The sequence below is a fragment of the Sardina pilchardus genome, chromosome 17, assembly GCF_963854185.1.
Source record: "Sardina pilchardus chromosome 17, fSarPil1.1, whole genome shotgun sequence".
Taxonomy (NCBI): domain Eukaryota; kingdom Metazoa; phylum Chordata; class Actinopteri; order Clupeiformes; family Clupeidae; genus Sardina; species Sardina pilchardus.
In genome coordinates, this window is record NC_085010.1 from 3,012,430 (window position 1) to 3,028,375 (window position 15,946).

At 49.3% G+C, this 15,946-nt stretch overlaps 1 protein-coding gene across 3 annotated transcripts in view; it reads right to left on the reverse strand.

Annotated features, from left to right (window-relative positions):
- Positions 1 to 15,946, reverse strand: part of tbc1d22a (TBC1 domain family, member 22a) — a 91,004-nt gene that overhangs the window by 37,908 nt on the left and 37,150 nt on the right. For all 3 annotated transcript variants that reach the window (XM_062518131.1, XM_062518132.1, XM_062518130.1), the window contains 2 exons: positions 14,239 to 14,345; positions 336 to 411 (listed from right to left, as the gene is read on the reverse strand). In XM_062518131.1, the coding sequence (XP_062374115.1) occupies positions 336 to 411; positions 14,239 to 14,345 (183 nt within the window). The remainder of the gene's footprint in view (positions 1 to 335; positions 412 to 14,238; positions 14,346 to 15,946) is intronic.

The following is a 15,946-nucleotide window of genomic DNA, read 5'->3' on the forward strand; positions in this document are numbered from 1 at the left end:
ACGCCACCCTAATAGAAAGTAATGAGGGGGTCTCATGCTCCGGTGGCTCTCGCTTTCCCTGGTGGACGGCGGAGCATGCCGCAAAAGGCCAAGCTGCTGCTGGGCTGATTGGGGATGACACACGGGCTGGGGGGGGGGGCTAGGGGGAGTGGGGGTACTGCGGGGAGAGGGGTTGGGGGGAGGTGGGGGTGGGGGTACTGCGGGGAGAGGGTTGGCAGTGGTGGGGAGAAAGAGCCTGCTGCTGCTGCTGTTTGTGCAGTTGCTCTACTGCTGGGACGGAACGCATGGTCTCCCCCTCTGACAGAAGCCCCAGCGCCACAGGCACAGGCACTCACCATCGATCCGGCTGACCAGCTCCTCCAGGGCCTTCACTTTCCTCTGGATCCCTGGCTGCGCAAATGTGTAGTTGTCCTTGAGAGACAATTAGGGAGAGAAAGAGACAGAAAGAGGGAAGGGGAGAGAGTGTGGGAGAGAGGGGCAAAAAAAAAGACAATCAGATGCAAGACTCCCACTTGGCTCACAGCAAGGCTTCAAATGAGCTTTGTGGATTTCAAGTAATAAGAGGGTAGGCATTTTAGGAGATCTAGAGTGTGGGCTCATGCATATTGAGAAGTCAACATTGGTCGCGGACTTCAGAGGAAAGACCTCAGCAAACTGCTCCCTGGTCATCAATCTATTACGTCATCATTAAATCCATTGATCAACTATGACTGCATCCATTAGCAAATGTTTAGAGGACGCAGGCCGAGTCCATTTATTGACAGACATGAAATGCTATACAAGGCTAGCCTCTCTGCAGGAATACACATTTACAACTGTACTATACATTTTGAAATTCAGGCACACACACACACACACACACACACACACACACACACACACACACACACACACACACACACACACACGAATAGCAGTGGCGTTTTCCCCGTTGCAGCCTGCGTGCCGGGAATAGCAATCCTGGTAATTAAGTGATAATATTCATCATGGTCGTCTCTAACCCACAGCGTGGCTTAATTACCACATTCATTTCCTGCGTGCCTTATCGCCCCCCTGACCGCACAGGCACTTAGGGCCCTCTGATTCCCACTGGGACGCCGGGGCCCAGGGAGCTCAGCGCGGGGAGCTCCACAGCGCCTGCACAGCCATGTCAAGAGACTCCAGCTATGGTGGGTCCCATGGTCCCCCTGGCTCTCGGCGCTCAAACACCATTACTGAGATGGCCAAGTAGTCAGGGGAAGAGAGTCGGAGGTACAGTGATGTGCTCTCTGTGACAGAATGGCTGCTGGAGATCAGAAAATCCTTTCCCAAAATTACACAAATCCAACCAAGCGTTGGACTAGAAAGAAAACAATATCTATATATTTGAAAGAGACACAAAACAGTTAGAGACAAACCGCCGAGCATTGTCTCAAGCAAATAAACGCTAACTGGGACTAAGCATAAATGGCAAATGGCAAACCTGGCAATGGCAAACCTGGTGTGGTAACTATAACAGAAGGCTGAGCAAGCTCCCATAACAACTTTTTCTAAAGACATTTCCACAGTCGAGTTGCTAGGGATTAAGCCATTTCTCCTCACATATTGGATTGGTGCAAACTGTTCACAAGCTCCCAACTCAAAGGTGCTAAGGGGGTGATACAGAAGTCCAAACTAACAGAGCTACCAATGCCATTATACTGAACTTGTAAGTGATGGTATGGTTAGTGAGCCTTTCATAAAGCCTGAAGTCAGTGACCATGCTCATAAAAAGGGTGATGAAAATGGTGGACAGTATATATTTATGATAGCATACACCTCCTGAGAATAAGCATGAGGGAATATGGTCTCTGTGTGGATGGGACGAGCAGCAGTATCCCAGTCCAACTGAACCAATCTGGCTTTGCTCATGAAAATGACAAACAAAATGGATGATATTGGCAATGGTCAGCCACATACTGTAGGTAGTCATGCAAAACAGTTGTGACAATCTAATTGTCTCAATAAAAAACAAAGACTATAGATAGTACACATACAGTGCAGTATACAGTAGCTGTGGATAAGGTAATGCAGGTTGACAAGTGCATTACACAAAGAAATTGCTATAGTAATCTGTAGAGCATTAAATACACTGAACAAACGTTTTAAATTGATACAATCTGGAGGTAGTAAGTATATAACCTTAAGTCAATTATGAGAATACCAATATCCATCATAATACACACTATAATGGACATGATGCTGGTTTGAACAGGTTCTCTATATCTATGATCATTGTTTCCACTTCATAAATCTGAGAGGATCTTCATTTGTCTTTGTTGCGAGCATTACTCTTGACACAGCATCCTCCTGAAGAGGGCTGAGAAGCTCCAGCTCTGCGGTTAGGGCATGATGGATTACAGGGCAGCCTATCTTTAAAAAGCCATCAAAACAGGATATTGATAAACACTAGTTGCCTGGACCAACGTCATTCAGGGCAATTACACAAGGCCACAGAGAGAGAGAGAGAGAGAGAGAGAGAGAGAGAGAGAGAGAGAGAGAGAGAGAGAGAGATAGAGAAAGAGAGAAGGAGAGAGAGAGAGAGAGAGAGAGAAGGAGAGCAAAAGAATGAGAGAAGGGGAGAGAGAGAGAGATAGAGAAAGAGAGAAGGAGAGCGAAAGAATGAGAGAAGGGGAGAGAGAGAGAGAGAGAGAGGCGAGACAGACACACACAGATGCCGCGTGGGTAGGCTGAGATTCCCTGCTGAAGGTACGTGTAGTCCCACAGAGATGCGAGGAATAGTCCTCAAGTTGGACGGGTGTATGTGAGGTGTGCGCCTGTGTGTGGTGTTCATGGTGCAATTTTTTGAAGATGGGCGGCTGTAACACATGGTCACATTTTGAGGCGATGGGGCTTGTGCCATTAAAAAAGCCATCATTAAGATACCCATTTATGGAGGGAAAATGGCTACTTAAATAGACAAATCTGTCGATGACAGCTTAAGCGACACTAACGACGACACCGAATAGAAGGATGACAGTGGCAGGAGACTTAATGGGGACACCTTCAGGATTGCAGCCTGTGGTTATGTCCATTTACCACAAATGAGATTGATAACAGCAGCTTGTAAACTGACAATAGGTCCACACTTTGCCGCGGTCATCAGGATTATGTCCATTTAAGACGAAAATCAGTGGCCCCGCCGTGGCCTTTTGTGCAGCCGCGGAAAATAATTCATACCCTGATTAACTTAAGTGGCATGATAACATCCCTTCCAATTAAACGTTAGTTCCATTCCAGCCCAGCTCTTGTCTACATGTTACCCGGGGAAATGTGTCATTCTGGGGTATTGTATTACAACTCCGACCAACTGAGATAGATGATCAGAGCTGATGTTAACGTCCTGTCTGCACAGCCACAAGGGCGGGCAGAGAATGTGTGTGTGTGTGTGTGTGTGTGTGTATGTGTGCGTGTCTGTGCTTCTCGTGATGAGCCTTTGGAGAGCAGATGCTTTAATGTGACGAGGGAACAGCTGAGTCCGCTAATGCCCATCGAGGAGAAGAAGAGGGGGAGAGAGAAAGACAGAGAGAAAGAGAACACAAGACAGCGATAGGCAAGGAGGGACTGGGGTGGGATAAGGAGGAATGGTGTGTGTGTGGGGGGGGGGACAGAAAAAGAGAGAGAGCGAGAGAGAGGAAAAGAGAATGAGACAGAAGGATAGAGAGTCATTAACTGGCAAACAATTTGAGCTGTCCTTCAGGCTCAGCTGTGCTGCCCGTGGCTCTGACTGTGCTGGCCGTGAATGCAGGACTCGCTGGATGCACACCATTACCACATAACCCCTCTGCAGCTCTCTCCCTCCTTGACCTCGAAAAGGCTGAACCAGGGAGGCAGAGCCACCAGAGTCCATCTCACGCCTATAAAATAATAATCACCAATGAAGAGGACTACACCGCCCCGGATAGGAGCCCGGGCCGGCTGTCGCCGAGTAACTGGATCAGCGTGGTGTTTTAATAATGAGCCCTAACGCTCCCATCCTGGGAGGTCACTTTAGGGCCCCGAACACACCAGCTCAAAAGCTGAGCCACTTCCCGGGTTCTCTGAGGAGCTTCTCCACCCAGACGGACCGACCGACGCAGGAACGCGGCGACCTGGGAGTTCTACTAGTGTGTGGCGGATCAGTCACACTGGCGGGTCATCTATTCAGTCCCAAACTAGATGACGCGCGCGTTCTCCCTCACCGGGCCTAAACCTAATTACCGGTTAAGAGGGAGAACAGGTCAGTCTTAAGCATGCATTAAGCCCGCCCAGAGGCCCCCGTAATTACATCTGCATTATTAAAGTGCCTATGCTTTAATGAAGTGTCGCTGCTTCCACTACTGAACTCTCAAGTCGTAAACAAACTGCGTGGCAAAACGGAGGTTTCCTAGGAAACAGGTCTGCCTCATTATTCCTGGATCTCTTTGACAGGAGACTGGGCCTCAACTGTTTCTTGTCACTGAAAACTACCCTTAATTGCCAAAGTTCTCCAAAATGTTGTTTTTGCCCCATTCACTTTAAAATATGGCTGAAATATTTAGGAGCTTATAGGGTGGTGACTACTAGGATAGCAAGATATTGCACTAAAATAACCTGTTCTACTATTACTACTACGAGATATTCTCACCATTCCAATCCCACCTCTTCAAGCTGCCATGTGCTGTACTGAGTCATTTACTGAGAAGACAAGCCTGAATAAAAGAAAAACTGATAACATTGATCTATACCAACATCAACTTTGCAGATAGATCAGTCTCCATTTTTCATCAAAGGTTTACACATAATTCATCATTAGCGTGATGCATATTTTGTAACATATAAAAAAGACAAGAGAGTAGAGACATCTCTGAATCAAGGAACTTCTATATTCATTAAAATGTCTGTGATCATCAGTGCTATCTTGGTATTGAAACAAGCCCTATTTTTAAATTATTTATTTTCCACTACAGCTCACAGAAAGAAATGTCAGCAATCAAGTCTGCCTTCAGACGCACCATCATGAAAGGTGCCTATTTATCAAATATTTCTCCTTAGTAATGATGGTTCAAAAAAGCTTCCTCAAATTCAACTACTCTGCTCAGATCATAAAGCAGATGGCATGTTTATTAGGCAGAATCAACACTGAGAGTGCAACACTATAATCAATGAAAATGTCCTAATTGTAGGGTTGACATGTACAGAAAGTCAGTGTCACAGACTACCTGCCCTCAAAACGCTAGCAGAACCACTACAGTATACCAATAACAAATTAAAGCCCTTCAACTGAGGGAGGGGAACAACCCATGACGGAAGAGACTGTGGCTCAATCCCATTCTCAACACACACACTTTGATGTGTGTGAGGTCTTTGGGCTGTCCCAGAGTGAAATGGTGAAGTGCATGAGGGCATATGAATGTGTGGGTGTGTGAGCACTTTTGGTACTGTAAGTCAGCATGGGAGTTTACATCAAGTTTTTGGTGCTTTTGGTGATATTCAATGATGTCACAGGTGCTGTCCAATTCCTGCCACTAGCATTTTGATTCCTTACAGCCTCTCATACTTATACTTATACTTATCAGCAGATGTTAGTTAAGTCTTAGAAGGTTCAGGGCTTAGTCCTTAGAGGGAAGGAGGAGATTTATCCTATAGCTGGATTGAGGTGAAAACAGGTTGAATCTGGCACGGTGTCAATGAGATGGAAAGATCTGTGTCTCCTTTCACTTTTTATGGCACGTACAGAAAGTTTCTCTTTCAGGGGATTGACTCTAAGCTCTGGCTCCAGACCAACTTCATTGGGATCACAGTTTTTTTCCCCTTAATCTTTGATCCTGAGCAGCAACGGGGAGGAAATCTCCTACTTGAAGTCTTTTTTCACTGATGTTATATCGGGCAAACACTACATCATTCACCTTCCATAGATCACCTGCTCGCGCTAAGCCTGCTTTGACACCCACACAACAATGGCGCCCGATTCTGCCAGTGGGCAGAGAAGAGGAAAACACTTTCCCACCTGGATCAATGGAGAAGGGACGGCCGTTTCTTCCAAATTAGATGCACAAAGGCAGCCCGGCACGGGGAGGTATACCGGCCTATCCCACGATAAGACGTCAGGAGTGTGAACAACAAAAAAAACAAGATTGCTGATGGAATCTGTTCCTGCGATGACAACTCTGATAACCCTTCATCCCACAATGGGCCTTCGTGCAACACTGTGCTTTTCCAACAGAGGAGCATGGGGCTTTGTGCGCTCTCTTGCTGGTATTGATGCTTCTCCATCAGGCAGGTTCCCTTCGGCTGCCATCTTCCTGGGATGGCGATGAGCCACCCCGTTATCACACATAACCCCAGCAGTGGCTGCGGCGCAGCACAATCTAAGCTGCCGGCTTTATCTGGGGAACATCTCGGGGGTCGGCTCCTGACAGTACTGTACGCCTCTTGTAGCGCCTCTCTCTCCTGTCCCACAAATGGCCAGGTCCAGGCATGATGGAGGATCCCCTCTCAGGTGCCTTAATGGACTGTGAGAGGCACTTGAGCAGGGGAGAGGGGCTACGCGGGAGCGTGAATATGAATATAGGTATTTACGTCATTGATTGTGAGCGATGACCGAGGAGGGGCCCGCGCGGCCTCAGACTAAATTAAATCCAATTCAAAAGACCAGGTTGTCACCTGCTTCAGAAGAGCGTGCTTAAATAAATGTGCGCGCATGTGATGAAGTAATAAGAGTGTCCATGTATATGCAGGCGAATGCGGTGTGTGTGTGTGTGTGTGTGTCTCTATGGAGAGAGAGAGCGAGAGAACGAGACAGAGAGTGAGAGAGAGAGAGAAACAGAGAGACAGAGTGTGTGTGCGTGCGAACACATTAGGGAGTAAAAAGTGTGAAGCGTACGTGGCAAGGGAGCATATGAGTGACAGCCACCTCTATCAGACATCTGATTGAGGGACTCAGTGAGCCGCATCAGAGGCGTACAGCTGTCAATAAAAGGCAGAGGAGACAGCTACACACAGAAAGAAAAGCGGCCTCTTCCCTCTATAGCACAGGGCCCCTGAAGAGCCCATGATTGAATATAATTGGCCGGGGTGTGCTGGGGTGAAAAAGCCTTCTAAACAAAGAGTGGCATCGGCAGACCCTGCTATACACAGTCGCCTCACACCCTGCCTCTCTCACACACACAGAGACACACACACACATGCTTACATGGAGCTGAGCATCAGCAGTGAATTGAATTTTCCCCAAAGCACTGAGCCCAAGTACAATAGCAGCTCCCTGCTCAGCTCCAGCTCAAAAACAGCATTCCAGCAGAGTGCCATGTCAGCTCCGAGGATAAGCCCCGGCAAGGAAATAATAAAAGAAAAAACTGGCTAACAGCACAACTCTGAGAGCGACAGAGCGAGGGGCAAAGGAAGAGGGTGGAGCACTGTGGTCGATGCATCTGAATTTGAGGAAGAGGAAACGTAGATGCCGGGGAAAGAGGAGCAAAGTAATTGAGTGAGCAGGTCTGGCATGGCTGGCTAGTGGTTGTGCTGAAGGACTCTTGGGGGAGGAGGAGGAGGGGGGGGGGTCTGGTCCACTCTAGCACTGGTCTGGGGTCAGTCTCTGGGCCTGGTGTCAGGCTGAAGGACGGCGCTCAGCTCGGCGGCGTTGCGGAAAAGGCAGCACCCTGTGATGGAGCGGCGCGGGGCACGGCGGCGTCTCATTAGTATTCCGTGACAGACCCGCAGGCTCTGCGCCAGCCAGCCAGCCCGCACCACCCGCCCGCACACCGCCCGCACCACCCGCCCCCCCCCCCCCCCGACTGGTGGAGTCCGTGGGCCGTGACGCGCCCCGCGCAGCTCGCCGCACTGGGGCTGCCATCCAGCCAGAGCCTTCAAGGACGCCGTCTCCACTCCAATCTGGGAGTTTAACGCAGCGCAGGCGTCAAGGATGAAACGCCAATCAATGCTAACTATATAATAGATGGATGAATAGGCTGCCAGGAAACTGCCTGACCATGTGTCAATGTAATCCTGGACCCTGGGCTTCTGTCAATATACTGTTCCAACAGAACACAGAAGCAATTGGCCAAATCAAATCGTTAGGGTCCCTTCAGTTCAAAGTGGGCCAGCCATCTGAATGCAAACATGCAAATATTTATCAGCGGAAAAACAAATCTCAAACTTCGTGGCAGACCAATTTCTGCTTTTTTCTCCCCTCCCCCCCCCCCCCCCCCCATCACCACTGCTGTCTGTGCAACACATTCTGCTGTAGATGGAAGTGTCTCACCACACTAACCCATAAACACAGACAAGACAGAAATAAAGACCATGCAAGCCAAACAAGAGATTTCCACTGGGACTGATGGGAGGCTATGGGTCTGCCTGCTACAGCAGCACCACAAGCTATTTACCCTTTGTCTCCACAGATCCATCACATCAACAGGAGCCAGATTCTGGGCGAGGAAAATGAGGCAGTCTCTGGCATAAGAGACAAAGGAAAGAAACAAATAAATAAACAGAAACATTTAAAAAAAAGGAGGGCATTGGAGTGCTCAGGCAGACCTACTTCGCTGCCGGTTGGTCCCTGTTTGGTGGTGGTATCATCAGCCATGCACGGGAACCCCCTGAGAGCCCTGGGGTAAACGGTTCCATTTCTTTTCTCCTTTAGTTAGCATGTGGTTTAAAAAAAAAAAAAAAAAAAGAAAAGCGGGCTAAATAAGCAGGGAGCTCATTAATATCACTGAAGGTGCATTTCTCTGACACGGGGCCTCCAGAGGGGCCTATTTATTTAGGAAATGAATAAAAGCCCACGTTTGCCCTAGTGTAAATGCCAGAGCATTCTGTCCACAGCAGCAGATCTGGGCATGGCCGCCCGGCTGCAGGAGATGTGTGCGGCTGTTTCTCTGACCTTGGCTCTAATTATGTGCGGGACGCCGGGGAACGTGCGTTTCCCCCTAATGGTTTATAAACAATTTTAAAGGGGCTGAACTCCTCGATGACCTTAATTAGTTTGTGATCCTTCAGCTCATACCCGTTAAACCCCCCTATGATCCGCCGGCTGATGGAGTAGGGGGTGGGGGGTCTCGGAGAAGAATGTTAACCTCACTGCGCCAGGCAGGACAATTTATACTGGCGCAGAGGATGCTGGGAAGGCGTGGGCTTAGTTCCCAGTGCAGAGATAGTGCATGGAGAGTAATGTGAGTATTGCCAATTGACTTGGCTGATGGTCTCCTCAATAAGAGGCATTAAGCGAATGACCAAGCGGCGGCACATGCAGTGCCTCCTCTCACGTATTTAGCCCTTAATGAAAGCCTGTGTACAACAAAATCGCGCTGCATAAGGTAAATCTTAACCGAACAAAGACATCTCTGATGTGCAATAACAGAAACACTATTTGAGACATTTGAATGGGGGGGAAAACACGCCAATTCCCATCTGGATACCACAGATGGGCTTAATGTGGCTTTTTTATTTGAGTCGATATTTGTTTTCCTTCCTTGAGAGAGGGAGTGTGTGTGTGCGTGTCTGTGTGTGTGTGTGTGTGTGTGTGTGTGTGTGTGTGTGTGTGTGTGTGTGTGTGTGTGTGTATTACAACTGGAGATGAGCAACAGCTGCAGCCCTCAGGCCATGAGGGGGAAGGGGAGGGGACGGGGCTGATCGAAGATGCAAATGGAGGAATATGAAAAATGACAGATGAGTAGGGGCAAATAAAAGAAAAAAATCAGCACGGAAAGAAAAAAGGGGAAAAAAGTGTGGTGGAGTGCATGCCATCAGGGCTGAAGACGACACAGTCTCGGGTGGGGGAGGGGATGGGGGGGGGGGGGTGAGATCACAGCACTGGTCTGCCGGCATGTGAGAGTGTGTGAGAGCTCTGTGGCCCTCCTCTGCTGTGCCAACACTGTGCATGCCTGGGCTAGCGTCCATCTCTCGCTCCCGCTCTCCTGTAAACCCTCATGGTGCTGCCATCAGAGCCAGCCTGTGATCCACTCTCCAGCCACCGCAACCCTGCACGGCCACGCGCCTGCACTGTCCAGCACGCCCCCTCTTTTTCAGGGTGAGTGAGTGGCCACTGCGCCACCTCGGTCCCCCAACGCCACGGCCAGCGCAAAGTTGACCGACCGACCGGGCTGTGATGCTCCGGCCCAGCGGAGCAGCGTCCCTTTCACAACAGCGTCCCGAGCACAGGTCCTCCCCCCATTAGTGGACACGCACGTGGGCCCGGGTCCAGCCGGGGGATTGGAGGAGGAGGAGGAGGGGCGAGGGGGGGAGAGAGAGAGAGAGGGAGAGAGAGAGAGAGAGAGAGAGAGAGAGAGAGAGGGAGAGAGAGAGAGAGAGCAGGGAGCCAGGTGCTGCACTCTGGCTGCAAGGGGAGAGCAGCCAGCCATGGTGAGACAACGGCGTGCACTCTCCACGCGCATAACAGGTGGCCCGCGGGCTCATAATGAGCCTTATCTGGAAGGATCCTTTTGTAGCGAGAGACGAACAGGTGTCAGGGCTTTGGAGGGAGCGAGGGAGGGAGTTGGGGAGGGGAAGAGGATCTGTGCTAGGAGCCCAGGGAGGTAGGAATATGAATGAAAAGACAGACACAGAGAGAGTATGAGTGGAAAGAGAGGATAGCAAAAGAGAGACGGGCAGATGGAGAGAGAGACTGTGAAAGAGAGAGAGAGAAGCACAAAGACAAATGGAGAAAAAGAGAAACAGAGAGACAGAAATGGAGAGAGAGAGAGAAAGAGGGAAAAAGAGAGTGAGGAAGAGACAGAGAAACAGAGTGAGAGAAAGAGAGTCAGAGAGCAAGAGAGGGAGAGAGGGAGTGAGTGAGGCTGGCTGTGAAGACAGGCAGCTGTAATTAGAGCCAGCTCTCTCCCATGGGTCTTGCTGTCATGAGCTGTTCTAAACCTGTCACTGCCAGTGTTTAACTTCACTCAATATTACACTTCCTCTGAGGCCAGCCAGAACCCGCACAGCAACGCCAGCTTACCGGCCACAAATACACTCACATGGCGGCACATACACACACACACACACACATACACACATTCACAGACAGACAATATACTGTCTCTCTTTCAATCTATCTCTAGCCCATACAAAATCAGCACAGCTACACAACACTGCTGCAATTCTGTTATTTCCATAGAGAGGTTGGAGTACTTCTCCGCCGCAGCACTGAAATGAGTTTGTCAGATGCCTATTGAGGGCCACACTATTGCAGAGCCAAAGCCCTGCACTGCTCAAGAGCACTCGGTTTGGGGGGGAACTACACCCACAATGTGCTATTCAGAACTCCGGAAAGTGGTGCGGCATTCAGATGCGATGGCGCCATATGCGCTCAAAAGGAAGCAGCCGCCGCAGCGGTAGCGACTCCTGGTTCTGTCTCCCCGCGCGTTCCCCGAGAGGCGGCGGAGTCAGGAGGTGCTCTCTTCATCGGAGCCCGCGCGTCTGTTTACACATCACCCGCCGCCGTTAATCAGGGAGGGGGCTCCTCTGGCGGGCCGACCCCGGGGCCCCCGCTTGGCTCGGGACCCAGCACGGAGCGGCACGACGCGGCATATCGTGGAGGCGGCAGTGGCGGCGGCGGCGTGGAAGTGATCCAGCAGTCCGGGGGCTCCGAGAGACGCCAGGGGCCCGTCACTCATCCTCTGCAACAGCTGGTGCCCTGACGTTCCTGTCAGACTTTTAGTTTTTTTTTTTATTTATCTGCCGTCGTAGTTTTTTTTGCGATGCACAGGGGAGCGGTTCGATGTTTGCCAGGGAAGCCTAATTTATCACTGATTGAGTGCTGTTTGTGGGCGTCCCCAGGGGAGGGGGTGAGCGCCTGTAAACGCCGCGCCTCCCGTCTGTCGGCGCAATCACTTTTTAAGCGCGGCCAGGGAGGATTAGGACTACAAGCACCTGCACATTCATAGAGGTCAGCCAGGAGAGACGGACTTTGTGTGTGTGTGTGTGAGTGTCTCTCTCTCTCTCTCTGTGTGTGTGTGTGTGTGTGTGTTCGTGTGAGATCCACAGTTTCTCATTGGGAAGTGAGGGCAGGTAGGAGAAGACAGAAGCGGTGTTGTTCAGGTGTTTTTATCTAACAGCCCTGGAGACCATCCTGGCAGAGAGGCACAACTGGGAATGTGTTATGTAGGGTAGAGGGTGGTGCTAAGTAGCACAACCTTTCTTATTCCAAAGTGTGTGCACGCGCACACACACAGACACGCACACAGACACACACACAGACACACACACACACAGACACACACACACACACACACACACACACACACACACACACACACAAACAAGACAAGTGCTTGAGCAGTGTGAGGACTAACCGGCAGCTAAGAGTCTTCTGACTCACCTAAATAACCAGTAGAGCATCATTACCACCACAGAGGGTTAAAGCAGAGCGAGAGGCGCAAACATTCAACCATTTCCACATTCTATTTTCGCAAAGGGAAGGGGGGCCCAAATCCCCCTTTAAGCAGACCTAGAAAGTGACGTTACATTTGAACTGAACTGCTTGCCAATCTGACAGAGATCGGTATCCCACTACGACACTTTGCGACACGCCTCTTTAAGCAGACAGGAACTGTTTGAATCGTGCTTCCATAGAGATGTTACTCTATCTTGTCAGTAATGAAGGATTTTTGTTACCACCCCTGAAAATGGCTGTGCCAAGAAAGAGCCCTGTCTTGAAAGCCATCACTCGTACAAAAATGATAGTAATCACCAAAAGACAAAAGACAAAGTAATACAGTACATCTCTTTTCTGCCATTGCTATACAGAAAAAAAGAGATAAAAATCACGAAGCTGCAACAGCCTGACCATCAAATTAGGACTGGACACATCTCAATTAAAAAAGCTGTTGAAGTACTAGTTCTCCATCTAGACAATATAGTGGGTGTCTTTCTCTATTTGCTGTGTATACAGGTCAAGTGAAATGCCTGACAGTGTCTCTCTGGATGGTTTTATACAACCTTTCAATCTCAAACTCTCATTTGCATGAAAAAAACAACACGACACAACTTTGTTCAGACACAAAAAAGCAACCAGCCATGACCAGTTCTTTGGCAGCCAGCTAGCTCTCAGACACTACCGGCACATCTGCGTGAGCTCAAATAAAACACATACATATACACAACAGGGAAAAAAAGGCACTCGCAAACAACCTGAGAGCAAATGCTCTTCACTGTGAAGTTGTGAAGGAAAACAATGAGAGGAGAAAATCATTAGCGCCTATGAGAATCTGCTTTGTACACACAAATTACTGCAGTAATTAGAGACAAAACGCCACAAAAGGTTCTGTGACTGGGAGTGCATTTTAATCTACTGCTGGCGAGAAAGGGTGAGCCTGCGAATACAAATGCCGTCTGAGTGGAAGGGGCTGGAGAGCAAGTGTGTGTGTGTGTGTGTGTGTGTGTGTGTTTGAAGGAATGTGCTTGCAAGTTTGTGTGTGTGTGTGTGAGAGAGAGACACATAGAGAGAGATTTTCAGAGTGCCAGGACATAGATATGTGCGTAGGTGTGTAGCAAACAGGCTTTTTCTGAGAAAATTAAATAACCGGACTTTCTCTGGCATCATCACTTTAGGATCTTTACACAATGCCAGCATAAAGCCCCAGACCCAAGTCTCCGGCAGAGCCACCTGCAAACAGGGCTGTGTGTACAGAACAGCACTTTCCATATGATGGGTGATACCTCAAGCCACAAGCCCACCACCACCCTGGCAGCAGTGGTGTCTGGGGCGCCATACATCAGGCACACCAAACCAACACCAATGTTTTATGGCCCTAAATCAATTAGAGCAAAAGAAAGGGGGGAAGAAATGTGTGTGTGTGTGTGTGTGGGGGGGGGGGGGGGGGGGGTGCTGTTCCCATGGCGATTCATTCCAAACTGAGCCTTTGGAGCAAAGCGGCTGAAAGTGACGACAGCACGGGGGGGAGAGTATTCATCATGCGCTTTACTCCTGGAGAGAGCAGGAGACTGAGCAAGACAGGACGGGACACTTACGCACAGGGGACTCTCCTGCTCCGCAACACACACACACACACACACACACACACGTACATACACACACACACGTACACACACACACACGCACACACACGCACACACACGCACACACACGCACACACACACGTACACACACACAGACACACGCACAGACACACGCACACACGTACACACACACAGACACACACACACAGACACACACACACACACACGTCGTTCTTTCCCAGAGGTGCTTCACACACACGGCGTGAATTTAATCAGCCCAGCGCACTGGCAGAGGGGGAATCAATTTACCTGAATGCCGTCCAGCAGCTTGCTCATGCACCAGAAGCTGTCCGCCTCGATGTTCCGCAGAGCTTCCTCCTGCAGGCTGGAAACATCGAAATTTTCCACCTCTTCCTCTGCAAAAAAAAGGGTCCAGAACAAAGAGAGGGAGGGAGAGAGAGAGAGAAGACGCAGTGTTAGTGAGGGGGGCCAACACAGCACAGCAGGGGCCCCACAAGGCCCCGTGTGAGGAGAGGAGACAGGAGTCAGACAGCTCGCTGCAGCCACACAATGTCTGATTTGATATTTCTAGTGAGAGAAAGAGAAAAAAAAAACCCTAAGCACATGCACACACAAGCACATGCACACACAGGCACAAACGCACACACACACACACACACACGCGCACAAAAGTGTAAATTGGCATTCCTGAGACATTCGGCTGAGCTCCTGGCTCCCCGCTGCCACAGTGGAGCGTAGGCCGCGTCTGCAGGCAGTATTGAAAACTGATTGTCACATTCATGGATATTTCCGGCTATTATTGCCTTAGGTTTTGGCAAGAGGCAGCGTTGGGTCTGCCTTGCATCCAGAGCGATCAAAATGATGAGAACTACAGACAGCATTATACACTGCTAGATGAGCCGGCCGGCTCCACACTCCACAGCCAGCCACACGTACAGGAGGGAGCCAACAAGGAAGAACACATCAGCTGGATCTACTGGGGTTCCTGTGCTTGAGACTGGAGCCCTCATACAATAGAGATTTGTACATATATGGACCAGAGCTTGTGAATGTCCAAGGAATCTACAGTACATTAAAGAAGTGCATTGTGGCTCCTGTCCTACTAGTGTATACAGCAGGGGTCTCCAACCTTTCTCCTCCAAGAACTACAGTACTTTGCCTAAATGAAAATGTCTGAGAACAACTGGTGTTTGATATTAGTAGTAGCATTTATTCACAAAGCTGATCTGCACCTAAAACAGCTGAATAAACATTGTATGGGTTTTAAGGCTCCTTTTAGACTTGATTTGATATAATTCATAACAAGAGACTTACAGATTTATGAACATTTTCCTTGAATTTTTTGAGACAGGTGGGGAGCTACTGGTACACAGTTACCTACCAACTCATTCTCCTACTGTTTAATCCTGTCCTAACATTACTAGATTTGCTTATTCAAACTTCTAGTAAGTTCCTTACTATTGGCATATTCTGTACTGACAACATCCTCTTGATGCCTTCCCTCAATATTCCCCATCTACCCTAGGATACACATGAACTCATCCTTACACCAGAGGACTTTGACATAATTTGGGAAAGATTCTTAAAAGATTGGCGTCTTTTGAGTAAAGCTTGAATGGTGGGCATTAGTTAAAAGACTCCAATCTTTCAAGAATCTTTCAAGAATCTGGTCAAAGTCTTCTGATGTATGGGTAGCATTAGTTGCCTCCACACACACACACACACACACACACACACACACACGAGAGGCAACCCTCCCTGGCCTCTCAGGTGAGTCTGTGTAGTGGTAGTGAAGCCTTTGAAAACTTCACATCTTTCATATTAAACAGGGCCCTGCCAGCTCCTCTCAGTCTCCTTGGCAACGCCAGCAGAACTGCGAGGTGCGGTGAGCACGCTCAGATTGACAGGCCAGGCAGAGAGAGAGTGCGCATATGGTGCCAGGCCTGGATCCCACTCACCACACACACACACACTGGCAGGCATAGAGTTTTTATGA